The 17442-nt window shown below is 59.1% G+C and overlaps 2 protein-coding genes across 10 annotated transcripts; both read left to right on the forward strand.

Annotated features, from left to right (window-relative positions):
- Nucleotides 1–305: 305 nt before the first annotated feature.
- SLC25A1 (solute carrier family 25 member 1) lies at nucleotides 306–14118 on the forward strand. Of its 2 annotated transcripts, XM_058851064.1 has the most exons (9): nucleotides 306–463; nucleotides 10286–10393; nucleotides 10521–10620; nucleotides 10838–10976; nucleotides 11451–11535; nucleotides 11684–11788; nucleotides 12160–12275; nucleotides 12587–12660; nucleotides 12757–14118. In XM_058851064.1, exons 1-9 carry the CDS (start codon nucleotides 373–375, stop codon nucleotides 12869–12871), a joined length of 933 nt encoding a protein of 310 aa, XP_058707047.1. In that variant the 5' UTR covers nucleotides 306–372; the 3' UTR covers nucleotides 12872–14118. The 2 variants fall into 2 exon arrangements, with proteins under 2 accessions (XP_058707047.1, XP_058707048.1); XM_058851065.1 differs by lacking the exons at nucleotides 306–463; nucleotides 10521–10620.
- Nucleotides 14119–14262: 144 nt separating this feature from the next.
- LOC131585215 (somatomedin-B and thrombospondin type-1 domain-containing protein-like) lies at nucleotides 14263–17433 on the forward strand. 8 transcript variants are annotated; one of them, XM_058851074.1, is made up of 5 exons: nucleotides 14263–14659; nucleotides 15358–15540; nucleotides 15646–15736; nucleotides 16157–16321; nucleotides 16695–17433. In XM_058851074.1, exons 1-5 carry the CDS (start codon nucleotides 14452–14454, stop codon nucleotides 16798–16800), a joined length of 753 nt encoding a protein of 250 aa, XP_058707057.1. In that variant the 5' UTR covers nucleotides 14263–14451; the 3' UTR covers nucleotides 16801–17433. The 8 variants fall into 8 exon arrangements, with proteins under 8 accessions (XP_058707057.1, XP_058707054.1, XP_058707055.1 ...); XM_058851071.1 differs by lacking the exon at nucleotides 14263–14659 and having other exon boundaries at nucleotides 14779–15540; nucleotides 15631–15736; nucleotides 16200–16321; nucleotides 16695–16815; nucleotides 16901–17433; XM_058851072.1 differs by lacking the exon at nucleotides 14263–14659 and having other exon boundaries at nucleotides 14779–15540; nucleotides 16200–16321; nucleotides 16695–16815; nucleotides 16901–17433.
- Nucleotides 17434–17442: the final 9 nt, after the last annotated feature.

The following is a 17442-nucleotide window of genomic DNA, read 5'->3' on the forward strand; positions in this document are numbered from 1 at the left end:
GGCGGTTCAGAGCTAGTCCTGGCCTAGGCGTGCCCGGAGGTGCGGATGCTGCTCAGGGGAGGAGGCGCTGCTGTCCACATGCCTCCGGCCGGGCCGGCATCTCTCCGTGTCCACGCGGAGGCTTTTCCCGTGGATTCCTGGGAGCGGGCTGAGCCACCCCCGTTCCCGCAGCACCGAAGGCCAGGCTGGGTCACGCTGCTGCTCCGCTGCGGTTCCCCCGCTCCCCTCAGAGCCGCTCCCCCGGTCCCCACGGGCCGCCCTGCCCCGCCCCACGAGGATGTGACGCCGCCGGGGCCGCCCCTCGCGGGCGCGGCACTGAAATAGGGCTCGGCCGCCGCCGCCGGGCAGCCGGAGCCGCGGAGCAGCGCGGCCATGCCCGTCCCCGCCGCGCCCCGCAGCCTGGCCGCCGCCGCCCCCGCCGGCAAAGCCAAGCTCACGCACCCCGGCAAGGCCATCCTGGCAGGTAAGGGGCTCCCGGGGCTCTCCTGGGGACGGGGCTCGCCCCGCCGCTGCCAGCGTGGGCATCCGGCTGGGCGGGGGCGACCGGACCCGCCCCGGGGCGGTGGCGCTCCGCAGGTGATGCTCCATCCCGGGACCGCCGCCCCTCTCCCGCTGCCCGCGGAAGGCGACCCCGCTGGATCGAGGTTTCCTTTCGGGCACCGCCAAAGAGCACCCGCAGCTGCATCCCGAGCCTGGCCGCTGGCTCCGGGGCTCCCGCTATCCGCGGAAACCCCAGCGTCTTGCCAGGCTGTTTCTGTGCCCAGTGATCCAGCCGGGAAGGTGCTGGTGGACTCGGACACGACGCGGGGCGAGCGCTCCCGGCTTCAGCGGGGTTCAGCAGGCGGGAGCGGAACTGATGGGAGACGCTGCTGGCAGCAAGGGCCCCAGATGCTCCCCTGAGGGTGTTACGGGACAGGGCTGAAGCAGCAGCAGTCGGGTATCCCTGCCCCAGCTGTGTCCCACAGGACATACGTGCGCTGATACAGCTCCTCTAAAGGCTGCTTGGTCCCTCCTTTGTGCCTGAGCATCAGTCCCTATGGATCAGGGCGTGTTTTCCCGTCCGGTTGTGACCACTTCCATGGGATCAAGCCAGGCTCCGAGTGCAGCAGTAACGGCAGAGTTAACGCTCTGCCTCTCGCTTGTGGCCGTTCCCAGCTCTGAGCTGAACGGAGTCCAAGACAGTCGCAGGCTTGTTAAACTCCTTTGTAGCTGTTCATTAGCTCCCTGGCTTCTCCTGCCAGTCGCAGGACAATTCCCAGAGTGGAGATTAGCGTCTTTGTTTTGAAATGAGCTATCGCAGCCTCGACATGATTGGCATGTTTAGAGCTTTTGTGTTTTCCAGCCAATTCCCCCTCCTATGATTGTGCCTTTGTTTGTCTGTCCAACTCCCTGCTCCCCTCCAAGGGCAGAACTCCAGCCTCCAGTAGCGGGACCGGGTTGCAGCGGGGCTGTGCCCGCACGGGGAGCGGAGCCGCGGCCGCTCCGGCTCTGCCCACCGGCCCTGCCCCCGCCCCGGCGGGCAGCCTCCCTCGCAGCGCCGGGAGAACTGCCGGAGGTGGATGCGGCCGCTGGAGCGTGCAAAGGGTGCCCAGGCCTCCCAGGGTCACGTCTCCGGGAGGGGACTGTGCCGTCACTCGGCTGCCTGGCCAAAGGGCTGGGGCACAAGGAGGAGGCAGCCTCCAACGAGAGGGTGCCTTCCTGCTCAAGGGAGCCCTTTGTAACACCAGGCTCCTCCTGAGCTCTCTGCCTCTCTCTGCTGCCCCACCTCAAAATGGGTTGATTTTTTCAGGCCTCTTGACTTAAAGGTCTTTTAAATGGGATTTATTCCAGTTTTAGGATGGGAAGGACAGGATGATTCCTTCTTGCCCACCCTTCCTAGTCTTTCCCAACTTGCTGTCCATGTGCAATGAATGCATCAGGTTGTCACTGCCTGGACCAATGTACCAGGTTACTTTCGTAGATCTTGTGTAGAACTCTAATCAGGATCATCAGCTTACCAGAATCAGCCTTCTGTAAGAGAGGTTGCAGCAGACTCCCTCTGCTCTCCCCTGCCATAAGAGTTGCTGTGGGTATGCCTGGAAGCTGTCCCTGTGTAAAGGAAGGGAATGGTGCTTGTGACCTTTGCCAGGTACCAGGTTGGGCAATACAGCACAAAGCTGTGTGTGCACCTGCGTGGTGGGGGCCTTCTGGGCTTATGTGAAGCTGCAGAGGTAGAAGAAGGACCCTATTGAGATGCTGGTCTTCTCCTCACAGGCCATAATCAGAGTAATTGGTTAATGGGCAGAAGTCCAGCCAAGCCTCTGTGGCATCTAATTGTATTAGAGAACCACAGAAATGGGAGAAAGCTGCTGTTAATTCCCTGTGCCCTGGTCTGCTCAGCCCTCCAGCCCCTTGCTGGGGGATGCAGTGCTGTTTGTGGCTGTCTCTGCTGACAATAAGGGGTTTGCTGATGCTGTCAGAGTTTCTCATCTTACATCTGTCTGCACAACAGGGGTATGTACTTCAAAGCTCCACGTTCTGGAGAGCTGGAGATGTTAAGATGGAACATCCCTGCTGTGCTTCATCAGCCTGTGCTGGTGGAGTTAAATAAGCCATCATCCCAGCCTGGGTGTCTATCTGCTCCCAGACCCTGTGTGTAAATGGGATCCTCTGGCACAGCTCCCTTGGCTGGGGTTGGCTCTTTTCTGAGAGATGCAAGTAAAGCTCTGTCTGCCAAGAGCTCTTCTCCTTCAGTTGTCGCAACAGACAAAACGCAAGGTTAAAAATTAATTTGCTAATGGGCTCTCCTTTGTCCAAGCAGCTGTTGTGTGCCAAGGCAGCACTTCACCTTGCAGGGACAATGCTGCTGGTGCTGCTGTGGCCATGTGTGGCCTGAGCACATGAAGGCAGCTCGGCCTCTTCTGCTGTGTAACAACCTGTTAGCAGGCAGGCCAGGAACCCAGCCCTGTCTTTGGCCTCCCACAGCCAGCTTTCCCTTTTTGTGCTGTGGTTTCCAAACAGGCCACCAGACTTCTGTTCCTCCCACCAGCATTCTGAAGGTCTGGGTGCTGCTGGTCTACTATGCTCCCAGCACAGGGCCACACTACAGTGGGGAGCTTGAAATAAAGGCAATTAAGTGGTGAGACAGGAATGCTGGTGGCAGAGCTGGTAGGACAGTCATCAGTCACCTCTGGGATTCCTGAGAGTTCTCCTTCGCTGGGTTTTTGGATGCCACGTTGGGTCAGCTTGTTTTGGTGCTGTTGGGTCCGTTCAAGTCAGCCTGCAGTGTAGGTTATTTCCAGCCCAGCACAAATGATCTTTGCCATTTGCAGGCAAACCCTTGGACTTCTGCCCTCCTCTTGAGAACTTTGCTTGTGGTTAGCAGTACTCATTTGATGAAAGTCTCTGCCTGCCCTTGCCAGAGTTAAGTACAGCCTTATTCTGTTTTTAGCCAGCTTTGAAGCCTGGGGTCTGCTCCCTCCCACGGAGAAGCTCTCAGCTGCCTTGCTCTCTGCATGGTATCTCTGCTCACCCGGGGGCTGTTGCACAGTTGCTGCTTCTACCTACACCTAATCCTGCCTGGCCAGGGAGGCAGGATGCCTGGACGTTGTTCTGCACAGTGCAGGATTTGGAAAGAGCTCACAGGGGTTGTGGCTGCTGCCCAGGTGTGGGGTACCAGAGGCAAATAGTGATGTGTACCAGGGTCCTAGGGGGAGCACAGACAGGGGAGAGGGACTGCAGGGAGAGAGAAGGGCCTGAAGAGAGGGTAGGGTATGAAGCAGAGTTCAGCAAGGGAGCCCAGGTTCGGGAACAAAGCAGTAATTGGAGCTTCAGTTTCCTCTTCTTTGTTAATCCTTGATATTATCTTTCTTGGGAAATGCTGTACCTGCAGAGGAGAGGAGTCGGGGACTGGGTGTGAAAGCTGAGACTTGACTCTTGCACAGTAGGTCTCCTTTCCCAAAAGTCCCAAGTCCATCTGGATTTCCAGTGCTGTTGGTCTCAGGAGAGGGTGTGAGGGAGGTTGTGCTGCTGTGAATTGCTGTGGCCCAGCACACACCCTGGTTTTGAGATAGATGCCTGGTGCTCACAGCAGATTCTCCCTTCATGCTGAGCCAGGTGGAGGCTAAGCACAGTCAGGGGGAAAGATTGGTGAGCACACAGGGAACCAACCAGTCCTGCCAGGTCTGCTGGCCCTCAGTACATCACTCCTGGCTGTGATTTCTCCTGCAGCTGCCTCCTGTGGCTGTCATCTGTTTGGGGAGTGAGTCCCTGGCTGCCTGGGAGCCCTCATGGGCTGCAGTGGAAACCTGTAAGAGCCTCAAGCCTCCTATGGGAGGAGGATGTCAGCCCCAGGGCCAGGAAACCACACTGGGGTGTCCCTTCAATCTGAGTGGATTCTGTATGAGCTGAGGTTAACCCTGGGCTCTGAAATGTGAGTTTCTGAGCTTTTCACATGCCTGATGCTCTGCTTGACATTCTGCAGGCAACCGTTTTCTCTGGGTTGATGTAAATGATTGGAAGGAGTCGTCCGTCTTCCCAAGACGATGAGCACCATGATCTGACAGCCTGGGGATGTTGCAGCATCTCTCAGCTCTGACGGCCCTGTGTGGTGCATGCCAATGCAGCCTTCCTGCTCCTGCTTGTGCCCTGAGGCCTCAGGTCATCTCTTGACAGCAGGGATTGATTTTTTTGGCCATCTCTTCTCTCTCCCTGTGCTCCAGTGCTTGGTACAGCGGTCACTCCCCTCTGCTGGGGGCTGGGAGATCAGAGCCTGTCCCCAGTGAAGTCTCAGTCCTGGAAGTGGCTCCTTCATCCAGCTACGGGGCTGTGCTGGGGGAGTCACCCAACAGCCCTGGGCTTTAATATCGGCTCCCTGTTGCATGTCTTAAGAGAGTTTTTGACAATTGAAAAGTTTGTGTCTGAATTTAAGTGGTGGGGTGGCCAGGAAGCAACTCATGGTGATAAACCTGGGGCCTTGAGGTGTGCAGGGCAATGGGGAGAAGGTGACTTGAGCAGAACAAAGAACCTGGCAGTCCCCAAGGGTGGAATCAGCACCAAAGACAGAAGATGCTGTAACTGCGAGCACGGGGAAATGGCCATTATACTCACAGCCGAGAAGTTTCAAATGTAATAATGATTAATTGTCATATTGAGAAGTAAATGCAAAGAGGTGATGAATAAGTGAGTTGTGAAAGGACAGCCTGTTCAAACAGGACAGTTCCAGTAAGATTCAGGACAAATGATTTCATCCCATCCGTAGAGTTATCTGCAGCGCTGTTTGCACGGAGCTGTTTACCCGCAGTGGCGCAGGGTACAGAGGGGCACCTCTCTCATGTTTGCCATTCTGTATCTCTGGGGGGGTCAGACTGTCACCAGCCTGCCTGTAGCACACTCCCATCACCAAACCAGCTGTGTGTATTTACTGCTGGCCATGCTGAACCCCTGTGCTCCCCACTGGCCTTGCCCCTGTCCGGTGGGAGACTTTCCTAACCCCACATGCAGACAGACACTCTCTGAGCCTGCTGATTTGTTGCAGGACATATTTTCTTCCCTTTTAACCAAAACACAGGTAAACTTCGGGCAGTCTTGTTTGGGGAAGCAGCCTTGCCCATCTCAGCACTGAGTCAGACTTTTGGTGGCAGAGCTGCCCCCGCGGTGGTTTTCCACAAGGATGTGGCTGCGGATGGTGGTGAAGCCTGTCCGTGGCCGGAGGAGGTGTCCGGGTGAGGACGGCAGTGCTGGAGCTCTGCCGAGAGCCAGCTGTCCTGGAGAGCTGCAGCCCCAGCGAGGCTCCTGCCCGCTCCTGAGCCCCGAGTTTCACAAGACTGCCCGTGGTGGGAAGTGCCGGGAGGGTGGAGCTGTAAAACCCGTTTCACTGCTGCAGGCAGGGCAGGATTGCTCCACGGCGATGGATGATGGGTGAAGAGCAGCCTGGATGGCTGCCAGGGGGGTTTGTTCCTCGTTGTGGGGAGCAGTCTGGGCTGCAAAGACCTGTCACAGGCTGCTGGTGGGTGTTCCTGCCTTCCTGGTTTGTAGCAGCCTGATGGTCTTTTGTTCTTGGGATTTTTTTTTCCTTATCTCCCCAGCTCCAAAAGCCATGTTGGCTAATGAGAAAGGGGACCAAGTCCCCTTGTGAGAGTGCTGCATACTGTAAGTGCAGCATCCAGGAGCTGAGCAGGATTGCACCCTGTGCCCATAGTGTGTGCTCCGTGTCAGCTGCTCAGCTCATCACCTTCTGCACATGGGCTGGGAGCCCCCAAAATGGGGAACTCAGGGCTCAGCTTCCGCTGAGAACCTGTTTGTGCCTTCCCACCATCCTGAGCCACCCGGCTGACAGGGCATGGGCCCTGAGAGAGCTCTGCTGCTTTGCTTCTAGATCCTTAGGAATAATTCCCTCTGGCCTGAAAGGATCCTAACGAATCTGAAATTAAAGGGTGCTTTTTATATGGAAATCAGGTGCTGCTATGTCAGCTTGTGAAATTACTCTTAAAATGGAGAGACTGAAATTGCTCCCCAGGTGCTCACTTCTCATCAGAGCTGCACAGAGACCTGCTGCTCCATCACTCTGCAGGAGCAGGATGCTGTAGCAGGCACAGCCACTTGTAGGAGTGGCAGAGGGTCCAGTGCCACTCTGTGGCTCCCAGACAGGGCAGTGGGTGTTCACTTGCCTCTGGGTAGGAGTTTGCAGAGGCTGAAGCCAGTCCTGGCTGCACAGCCTTGGTTTGTGTTGGTCCTGGGACTCCGCTTGTCTTCCCCATTGCAGCTGCGTCCTCCCATCTCCAGCGCTGCCCTGGGTCTGGAGCTGGGGTCCCGGGGTCAGGGTGGTCAGTGGTGTCCCAGGAGCTGCTCATGGACGGTGTGTGAAGCTGAACCTGCGTGTGCTGATGCCATCACACGTTGTGTGAGCATTGCAGGGGCAGCACCCTCGCACTGTATCCAAAACCCCCTTTTCTCTCTCCTGCTAGGCTCTCCCCAGCCGTGCCCAAGGGCTGCAGGCGTGTCCTCAAAGGACGGCCTCCTCGGGCCTCTCTGCTGGGGAGAGCTAAACTTTCTCTGGGAAAACTATGCCGGAGTATTTTTCCCTTCTCTCCCTTCCCGCTGAGCCTGCAGTGTCAGGATAGCTGGCAGCTGAAGCGCTTGCAGGCTTGCTGCGGGCAGGGAGCCATTCCTGGTGCTGGGAGTGGGATCCCCCCGCCGGGGGCACCTTCCCTGGGGCCGGGCAGAGTGACCTTCCCTGAAGGACGTTCCCTCTCCTCTGGCTCTGCTGCATCCAGCGAACAGCCAGAGCCTTGGCCCGGCATCCCAGCTGCCCTGCGTGCTCTTTCACCTCCTGAGTGCTGCTGTTCCTGCTGACTCCGCGCTGTTGCAAGAGCTGGAGCTGCTGTTTAAAGTCGGGGTAAACAGGTTGCAAAGTCCCTGCAGCCCTGGAGAAGGAGGGGATTGAACAAAGCTGCTGCTCATGGGCAGTGGAGTGATTTATTTGCATAGAGTGAGGTTTCTGCTGGGGTAAAACTGTGTGGGGAGAGGAGATGACAGCAGAGCAGGACCTCTGGTGGGTCTTGCTTCCAGGGGGCTGCAGGGCAGGTGGCCTGTGCCACCCTGTGGGCAAAAGAAATTAAAATTGCCACAAGTCATGGAGTATGTCCAGGGTCCCTGCTCTGTGCACCCTCCCATGGGATTTGAGGCCAGAACAACACTGGGGAACAGGGAGGGGACCTGGCAGCATGGGTGCTCTGTTCCTTCATCCTTGGCTAGGGCAACCTCATTGCCCCAGAGGCTGCCAGTTCCCAGGAGCAGCATGCAGTTCCTTTGCTGGGCTCCTGGGCTTTGCCCGTGGGATGCTGGGCAGAGCCTCTGCCTCCCCTGCATGCAAATGTGCCTGCTGAGGCTGAGAGCAGGTTGCAGGAGGCGCAGCATCTCTCCCTGTAGCATTTGGTGTGGTTGCCCCTGGACTGCTGCTCATCCTGGGTGTTTCCCTGCTGTCTGGCTCCTGGATGTGCTGGAGCTGGTGCTGGGGGACCGAGAGAGAACAAATATTTATGGTGATTAAACTGTCCAGCACTTCAGTTCTGCAGTGTAGGAGGGAGGGAAGTGGCCTTGGCAGCACCTGTGGTGTTGTGTGGCTGAGGTGGCGTGAGGCTGGTGGCGCGGTGGTGTGTGGCGGTGTGGACAGGTGCCAGCTGGTGCTCAGCTTTTTGGGGACTGTTGCACCCAGCTGGAGGCCACTGCTCCTCATCGAGCTGCTCTCTGGGGCCTGCCAGCTGCTCTTGCAGGAGCTGTTTGTCTTTGCAGGAGAAATTAGTGTTCGGCCAGCCCCCCTGCCATGGGACCGGCAGTGTCTGCCACTCTGAGGGACAGCAAGGGCGGGAGAGGCTTGAGGGGACAGCAGGAGTGCTCTGGGGACCCTGGGGGTGCTGGCTGTCCTCCTGGGGAGCTGTTGGCTGTCTGCAGGGCCGTGAGCTGGCCCCGTGTATTCCTGCCATGCCCCCAGAGCAGCGGGTGCCGCGGGGGTGTCAGGGCTGGCAGAGGTCACCGAGAAACCCTGCCCGGGCTGGGCTGGGCTGGGCTGAGCAGCTCCAGCCCCCCTGGGAACACAGTGGGGAACAAGGAGCCTTTGTTTGCTGTGGCAGAGCTGGGCTGGCCTCACGCCCCGTCCCCACGGGCCGGGGAGCTGCCCGGCTGGGCTGGCGTGTCCTGCCCTGGGTACTCAGTGCCACGGTGTCCCCATCCCTGCCTGCCGGAGGAGTGGGATGCTCTTTGAGCACGAAGCTGATCTTTGCCCCAGCTGTGTCGAGGCTGGCCTGGCTTCTTGGCTCCCTGGGTAAGACGGTGCAGCCTGGTGCTTTTTGTGTCTGGAGGGAAAAACCAGCATAAGGCTGTTTTAAGATGGGTGCTGCTCGGCTGCTGGAAGGAATGTGGGGAAGCTGCTTTTCCCTTCCCTCTGGAAGGACTGGGCTGAGTGCAGGCAGCAGTGCTCCCCAGGATGCCAGTGGCACCAACAGAGAGATCTTTTGCATATGTGGAGGTCATGCAGAAGAAATGATTTTGTGAGAAAGTCTGCTGGTCCAAGGAGTTGGTGCTGCCTGCTGTTGTCACAGGGAGCTGCCATGGGCTGTGATGTCCCCTATCAGCATCCCGTCATGGGGGTACTTTGTGGGGTGCTGATAAGCAGAGCTGTGCCATGTGGCAGCAGCCTGTGCTTCACTGCAGAGCGGGATAACAACCACTGCACCCAGTCCAGCCTCTCCTGCAGAGGCAGTGTGTTCCCTGCTGGGGTGTCCTCTGGGCTGTGGTGGGGCTGCAAACCTGGCAGTGGGGGCCACAGACCTGCTGAGTCACTTGGAGGACGTGGCCAGGCTGGAGGAACCACTGGAGGCTGTGCAGGAGACTGGGAGCTGGCAGCCCACTGACCGCACACTGTGCCCCAGCCCGTGGGCTGGAGCGTGATTCACCTTCCCTGGGCAAGGAGCAGGGAGATCCTCGGGGCTGCTCAGGTTGACCCCAGTGTCAGTGCCCTGTCCTGGGCTGAGCAGGGGTGGCCCTGTGAGACCTGAGGGAGCTCAGCCCTGTGCTTCCTCCTGGTGCCGGTTCAAAGGGCTCCTGCCACTCGGCAGGACCCGGCCACACTTTGATGTGAGGAAGCGCTCTGTGATCCATCGTGACCGGATGGGCTGAGCCCAGCTCCCCCAGCACAGCTGGGTCCAGCTGCAAGGGCTCCAGCCATGCTGAGGGCCAGCATCCCTTGCTGCCCAGGCTGTCAGGAAAGGCTGCAGCCAGTGTAATCAGTGCCCAGCAGCTGCTGCTGCAGGAGCCTGGGGCAGCCAGACAGGCTTGATGATAATTGTGCTTCCTGCTGGCACAGCCAGGCCTGCAGGTGGGCTCCTGCTGGGGTGGGGAGTGGTGCTGGGCCTGCCGCAGCACCACTGGGCTTATCCATCCCAGTGCTGGCAGCTCACCTGGAGGTGTGAGGCTGCAGAGGGGGAGAGGTGCCTTTGAGGGGCAGCACACCAAATAGGCAGCCTTGGGTGTGCTGTTTTGCCCTGTTTTCCCACCCCTTTACCCAGCCTCCTCGACAGCTTTTGTCACGGCAGCGCAGTGGTGCCCATGCAAGGCACCGGGTTGGCACAGGGCCCTGCTGCTGTGTGGAGTCCTCGGGGATTTTGGTGAGGACAGGGATATCATGTCCCAGCCCAGACCTCACTGCCAGAGGTGCCAGGCTCAGCTGTCGTGGAGCTGGGAGCAGCCATACAGCACTGAACAGGCACAGTGCTGCTCCTGCCTCAGTGTCCCTTCCTCTGCCGTGCAGGTGGCCTGGCTGGAGGGATCGAGATCTGCATCACATTCCCTACCGAGTATGTAAAGACACAGCTGCAGCTGGATGAGAAGGCAAACCCTCCCCGCTACAAGGGCATTGGTGAGCAGCCCCTCTCTGGGTCTGGGGCTCTGGGGGAGTCTGGCTGGTGCTGGGGGGATTTGGCAGGGCGGTGGCAGGTGGTCCTCGGCGTGGCGGGTGACAGCGGCACCGCTGTGCTCTGCCGCAGGGGACTGTGTGAAGCAGACTGTCCGTGACCATGGCATCCGGGGGCTGTACCGGGGGCTCAGCTCGCTGCTGTACGGCTCCATCCCCAAGGCTGCCGTCAGGTAAGGGCTGAGTGGGGGGGGATCCCCAAACAGCAGCACACGAGGGGGTGGCTTTGCCCTCAGTGTCTCCATTGGCGTTTTACCAAAGCCAGGTGGTTTCCCAGGCAGGGAGGGTCCTCTCACAGGGTGTGCAGCTGTTCCTGGAGACAGACCCCGAGCAGGGGGGTGCAGACCCCCGTCCGGGTGCCCAGGGGTTGGCACAGTGGCTCCTTTGCAGGTTTGGGATGTTCGAGTTCCTCAGCAACCAGATGAGAGACGAGCAGGGGCGGCTGGACAGCACGAGGGGCCTCATCTGCGGGCTGGGGGCTGGTGTGGCTGAGGCTGTGGCCGTGGTCTGCCCCATGGAGACTGTGAAGGTGGGTGGGTGTGACTGCCACTGTCCCTTGCCTTGGCACCCCTCACTGGGCTGGGCTGGGAGGGGGCAAAACCCGGGGATGCCCAACTTTTGGGGACCTGAGGGCTGCATGCTTTTGCCCAAGACAGTTTTGTAGGGGAGGATCTGATGCTGGGAAGCCCTGTGGAGATCAAGTCAGGTAGCACTGGCCCCTTCCCCATTCCAGGGAGGAGCCCCACAGCCAGGAGCCATCATTTGATGAGTCTAAGCCCCACATGGCTGCTTGCAGTGGCAGTTTCCCAGGTTTTCGTCTGCAAAATGCACTGCTGGCCACAGGCACAGGCTTCCCCCGTGATCTGTCCCAGAGCTGCCTGGCTGCATGGGTCAGCTCTGGTCTTGGGACCATCCCTGGAACAAGGCAGGAGGTGGCTGACAGCCCTTGGGGCCATCACGTCTGTGTTACCTCAGCCAGGACAAGTGCATTGTCTCCTTGTAGGTGAAGTTTATCCATGACCAGACCTCTCCCAACCCCAAATACCGTGGTTTCTTCCATGGCGTCCGGGAGATTGTTCGGGAACAGGGTGAGTCCCAGGAAAGTGGCTCCCTGAGTCCCCATGCTGTGGGGACAGGATGGGAGGTGGTGGATGGGCACAGGCCGGGGCAGGTGGCCTGGGGAGATTTTTCTCTGCCACTTGTGGCTGGTCTCCCCTCTAACACCCTCTTTTACAGGACTGAAGGGGACTTACCAAGGTTTAACAGCGACCATTCTCAAGCAAGGATCAAACCAAGCCATCCGCTTCTTTGTCATGACCTCCCTCAAGAACTGGTACAAAGGTATGGTACCCTGGGCTCCCCAGGCCACCCTGCCTGTGCCACCGGCTCCCCAGCCACCCCTGGGAGCTGGGGTGGTTATTCCACCCACACATACCCTATTTCTCATGGCTCAGTCACTTGGAACTGAGGAAATGATGAGGTGGCACCAGTTGGTGGGGCTGACAGGTCCTAGTGCTGGAGCATCACTTTCACACCCACCCTGAGCCCCACGGTGTAGCATGGGCTCTGTGGGGCAGGTGCTGCTGGACAGTTCCCAGCTCAGCACTGCACCCTGACCACAAGCAGCCAGACCTGGGACCTTCCTTGCAGGCTCCTTCAGAAATGTAGACGGGAATCCCACCACTCTGCCCTCAACCTCTCTTCCTTCCCAGGGGACAATCCCAACAAGGCCATGAACCCCTTCGTAACAGGGGTGTTTGGAGCCCTTGCTGGAGCTGCGAGTGTCTTCGGCAACACCCCCTTGGATGTGGTGAAGACCAGAATGCAGGTACGGTGCCAGGGCCTGGTGTGGGACTGCTGTGCCTACAGGAGTCCCCCACTGCCTGGGAGCTGTTTCGTGCAGCCCCTGGGGCAGGCACACGATGCCAGCGAGGTTTGGTTTGGGAGATGTCTGTGACTGCTCCTGAGCCATGGGGAATGTTTGCATGGAGGTGGGGACATCCCTGTGGGTTCTGATGTCCTGCAGCAGTGGAAAGAGATCAGTTCCTCATGGCACACCCCCAGCTTTCTGCCTCCCCCTGAAATCCCCCAGGTGCAACCCTGGCTCTGGCCTCTGATCCTGCTTTTCCCTTCCCACAGGGGCTGGAAGCGCACAAGTACAAGAACACCTGGGACTGCGCCTACCAGATCATGAAACATGAAGGGCCCCTGGCGTAAGCTCTGCAGTGGGGGTGGCCGGTGGGGAGGATGGGCAGGGAAGGGGCTGTGAGGACACCCAGCCCCATGGCCCCCCTCTCTATCCCTGGCAGGTTTTACAAGGGTACAGTGCCTCGCTTGGGCCGTGTGTGTCTTGACGTGGCTATCGTCTTCATCATCTACGATGAAGTGGTCAAATTCCTCAACAAGGTGTGGAAAACGGACTGAGGGGCCGGGCCAGGCAGCCCCCGCCTCCTGTGCCCCGCAGGGCTTCAGCTGGAGAGCAGAGACCAAACCCACACCCACCTGCGGCACTGCTTGGGCCAGGTCTGCCCTGCACACCCCAAACCTGGCCACCTTTATCTTTAGGAGCAGTCCCTGGAGCAGGTTAAATTACTAGTTGTGTGCTGAAAGGAGCAGGGAGGGAGCTGCATCCCACCATCCCATCCCCCAGCATCCCGGTCGTGCCCACCCCAATCTCCTGGTGATGCTTTCTGCCAGCCCCACATCAGCTGTGTCTGCTGGTTAACCAGGCTGAGATGTCCCTTGGATAGTGGCCTTGGGGCTTCCAGCAGCCAGGAGCTCCTGACTGCCAGGGGAGCAGCTCCTTTGGGGGTGCTGAGAGTCCCCTTGAGCCACGTGGATGCAATGCCAAGCTGTACATCACAAGCTGACAATGGGGCTGATGCCACTGGCAGGGTCACAGCAGCTCTTGGAGGGGGCCCAACAGCCCTGCACCCCCTGGGAAGGGAGGGCAGTGACCTCCTGGTGTGACCCCAAGCTCCCTCCTCCCTCCCTGCCAGCACCAAGACCCCTGGTGTGCAACATCCCATCCCATCCCATCCCATCCCATCTCATCCCATCCCATCCCAGGGATCCTGCTCAGTCCCGGGCTGCTGAGCAGCAGTTGCCCAGAATTGCACATACAGCCAGGCCTTTAGTTCTGCTCACTGTGGGCTGGGGTTGGGGTGAGCCGGGTGCCCCCTCACCCGCCGTTTACAGCCGAGATGTGTGTGCGAGCCAGGGCGAGGTGCAGCCCCACGCCGCAGGCTTGGCCTCTCGGCCAGGGGTGCAAACCCCTTTCTTCTGCCACATTCCCCACATCTGCCCTCCCGCCGCCTGTCTGTGGTGCCGTAGGTGATCCCGTAGCTTTTGGAGCTTCACGCTGACTCACTAACACCCGTGGCCGTGGGGCTGGAGCCCTGCCCTGCCCGTGCCAGGCTGGCCCCACAGGATTTGTGCCAAATTTCTCCCTGAGGGAGCTGGGGGTGCAGGAGCCAGGGCTCAACCCATCCCTCCCTCTTGTAGCCAGCGATGAGCTCAGCCTTAACACAGGAGGGTGAAGGAGGAAAGCCTGGGCACGGTTTACCTGCGGCTTTCGGCTCTGAAGCCAGTGAGGGTTGCATTAGTTTTTTTTTAATTATTCTGTTTTACATTTGCAATTTGAATAAAATCAGTCTGGCTTTAGCAGCTGCGTTTGCGTCCGGGCTGTGCTGAGTGGGCGGCGAGTGGCTCCTGCCCTGTGGGTGGGGGACGGGGCTCCCCATCTTGCCAGGATGGTGCTCCCAGGCAGGTTTGTGTTGTCTCATGCACAGTGCTTTATTAATAACCCTGGTTAATTGTATGAAGTCCTTGCCCTGCCGTGGAGCCGAGGGGCGGTGGAGCAGAAGGGAACGGGTTTTGTACCCCCGCCCAGCCCGGGGGCGGTGCGGCACGGCCGGAGCTGCCACCGGCACAGCCCTCGCTCCTCATCCGGTGCCGGTGCGAGGCAGAGCCAGCATCCCGCGGGCTCGCAGGCTCCCGCTGCCATGCGGGGCCCGCTGCTCTGGGCGGGCTGGCTGCTGGCCACCGGCTGCCTGGTGGGTGCCACGGGCAGCTGCCGGCAGCGGTGCTGCCCCGGCAGGAACAACGCCTGCTGGGCCCCCGGTGCCCGCCGCGCTCGCTGCTACTGCGACTCGTACTGCCAGAGGACGGGGGACTGCTGCCAGGACTACCTGGCCATGTGCCGCCGTGCCGGTGAGTGGCGATGGGGATGGCACTGGCCGGACCGCGGCTGGGGACACCAGCCTGTGCTGCTGTGCTCGGTGGCGAGTGTTTGCTGTTACCTGTTAGCCCTGTGCTTCGGGTGATGGCAGGATGTGTCAGGGGATGCCGGCTGGGCTGGGTTTGTAGCAGTGTCCCAGTTGTCCCCTTTTCTCCATGCCGAATGTCTGGCTGGCCCCGGTGCAATGAGGGAGCCCGTGGCCTCTGGTCTGCAGGTGATGGTAGCGCAGTCACTGCAAGCCTGAGTGCTCAGTGTGGGACCCAGCAGCACAAGCCCCGTTGTCACAGGCGGTGCCTTGTGCAGGGACGGGGAGCCAGGGGCTGCTCTGAGGGTGCCAAACAGGACTCATGGGCTCGGGGAGTGCAGAGCCAGCCTGCCCTGGGGACCCAGATCTGGTGAGGCGCCGGCCACGGCCCCCTGGACAATTGCAGCAGTCAGCTCTTCCTAATCTCCGGGGAGATTAGCAGGGTCCCAGCTCAGCGCGATGCACACAGGGATGAAGTCCTGCGGAAGCAGCTCACAATGCCCCTGCACTGGCAGGGGTCAGGGGAGAGGGGCTGCTGGGGTCACTCTGCCCTTGCCCTTCCTCCCCTCTCCCGTCCCCCGTGCTGCATCTCCCGTGTTCGTGACACTGAAACTCTTTCTTTTCCCTCTCCTCCCTCCCTGGCAGCAGTGGGCTGTGCTGTGGGGCCCTGGGGGCCGTGGAGCGGGTGCAGCTCCCCGTGCGGGGTTGGCAGCAGGGCCCGCAGCCGCCAGGTCACTGTGCCGCCCCGGCACGGAGGGGATCCCTGTCCTGACCTCAAGCAGCGCCGCGGCTGCCTGGGGCAGCACCCGGCCTGCGGCACGGCCAAAGGTAACGTGGGCTGCCTGCTGCCCTCCTGCGTGGTCATCCCCGTGTGCTGCCGTCCCGGGGTGTCTTTAATCATCCCCGTGCCCCTCACAGCTGCTCTTCTGCCAGAGGTAGCCAAGATACTCCCCAGCTCCTTCAGCCAGGACTTCAGAGATCCCTGGCGAAGAGCTGGGCTGCCACTGCCGGAGGAGCCCTCTGGGTACGTGCGGAGTCGGGGCCCCTCTGTAACCACGAACAACCCCAGCTCTGTCCCCAAAGCCGGGACCCCTCCTGCACCCCCGCTGCAGTCATGGCCCCTCTGCACCCCCCAGACCCAGGGCCTTTTTGCTTTCCCCAGCCATTATTTTTCTCCCTGTCCCAAACCATGGCCCCCATACATAACCATGGCCCTTCTTATGTCCCACAGAGCATCATCCTTCCCACCCTCCAAACCAGGAACCTCTGCACCCCCCAGAGCCATTACCCTTCTCACCTCCCCAACCGAGTCCTTTCTACCTCTAGCCCCCAAACCCACATCCCCTTTATACACAAATCCATCAAAAAACCCACCACAACCTCTGCCCTACTGCCTGTCCACCATTTTCCGTCTTTTCTCCTCCCATTTTCCCCCCCTCCCCAGCTCCCCCCTCCCCAGCTACTGCGGCTATTTCCGCCTGACACAGGTGGGACCCCCGTGCCGCGGGCGAGCCTGGAGCCGCCGGCTGCACCGGGACAAGCAGGTGTGTGTGGAATGCCGGGGGAATCTGCCTCACCACTGCACTGGACACGGGCTGCAAGGAGCCAGGTAGGTGCTAATTTGTGGCATCCCCACCATGGGATCTCTCCTAAGGAGCATCACTCCCTGCCTCTAAGGCATTCTCCTTTTATATTCTAATTATAATATTTGTAGACAAAGCTGTAATTATGGTAAAATATGCCACAATATCATAGTATACCATCATATTATTAAATGAATTAATGTCATATAAATCAAGATTATAATATAAAAACAAACATATTTAAGTAGGATATGTCTGTTGAAAGGGACATACAATGATCATCTAGTCTGACTGCTATTATTATATATATAACATAAACTCATATATAAAACTATATTTGATTTTGAAAAAATTACTTATTAATGGCACATCCCAGTTCTCACTGATTTTCCCTTCCAGGTCATTTTGGGTGGCCGCTTCTGTGGTGGGGTGCCAGGGCTCGTGGGTGCAGGAGGGCCTGCAGGAGGGCTGTGTCTGCTCCCCACCAGCTCTCATGTTCGTGTAGGATCCCCCTGGGAAGGTGAGCTGGGCTTCCCCACTCCTTGCTGGGGAGGTGGGGAATGAAATAAAAATGTGGTCTCCTTCATAATTTCACCCTCCTGCAGGTTTGCTGCTCACCCTTGGTGCCAGCTCCCTCTATTTTCCATTAAATATTTTGCTGAAGAATGGAAAAACCCTCGTTATAAAGACTGAAAATAAGGGAATTGTTAAAGTGTGGTGATTAATGGTAGAAGAACAACATGATGAGATTAAGTCTGGGTGAGAAGATGATGTGGCAGTGACATGGTGTGATGATGTCACACTCAGCCTTGACATCATACTTTCAACGAGCTGCAACTGGCAAGCAACGTGAGGATGGAAGCATCCTTCCTCTTGTCTGAGCTCGCTCACTGCAGTATCAGGTGAGCCATGCAGGGCAGTTCAGGCCTGCTGGGCTTTGCAGAGAGCAAAGTCTGCACGTGGGCGATGGTGCTGGTGTCCAGTTCCAGCCGTGGGGCTCGGCCGCCTGCACTGGAAGGAATGAGGCTGGGCTGGGCGGTGCTGCTGCCCTTCCCCACTCCTCGCCCAGCAGGACATGACCTTGCTGGTGGGGTCCCAGCTTTGGGTGGTGGTACCACAGCCTGTGGTGGGAGCACGTGCCATGCCA

This window comes from Poecile atricapillus, chromosome 16, assembly GCF_030490865.1.
Source record: "Poecile atricapillus isolate bPoeAtr1 chromosome 16, bPoeAtr1.hap1, whole genome shotgun sequence".
NCBI lineage: Eukaryota > Metazoa > Chordata > Aves > Passeriformes > Paridae > Poecile > Poecile atricapillus.

Bases quoted from the DNA above. Each gene is read 5' to 3' on its own strand.
- SLC25A1 (XM_058851064.1), top strand. From the start codon at position 373: ATGCCCGTCCCCGCCGCGCCCCGCAGCCTGGCCGCCGCCGCCCCCGCC. The intron at 10,394-10,520 runs GTGAGCAGCCCC...GCTCTGCCGCAG, and splicing joins TCCCCGCTACAAGGGCATTG to GGGACTGTGTGAAGCAGACT. The intron at 10,977-11,450 runs GTGGGTGGGTGT...GTCTCCTTGTAG, and splicing joins GCCCCATGGAGACTGTGAAG to GTGAAGTTTATCCATGACCA.
- LOC131585215 (XM_058851066.1), top strand. From the start codon at position 15,210: ATGCCCCTGCACTGGCAGGGGTCAGGGGAGAGGGGCTGCTGGGGTCAC. The intron at 15,737-16,199 runs GTACGTGCGGAG...CGCCTGACACAG, and splicing joins CTGCCGGAGGAGCCCTCTGG to GTGGGACCCCCGTGCCGCGG. The intron at 16,322-16,694 runs GTAGGTGCTAAT...TTTCCCTTCCAG, and splicing joins CACGGGCTGCAAGGAGCCAG to GTCATTTTGGGTGGCCGCTT.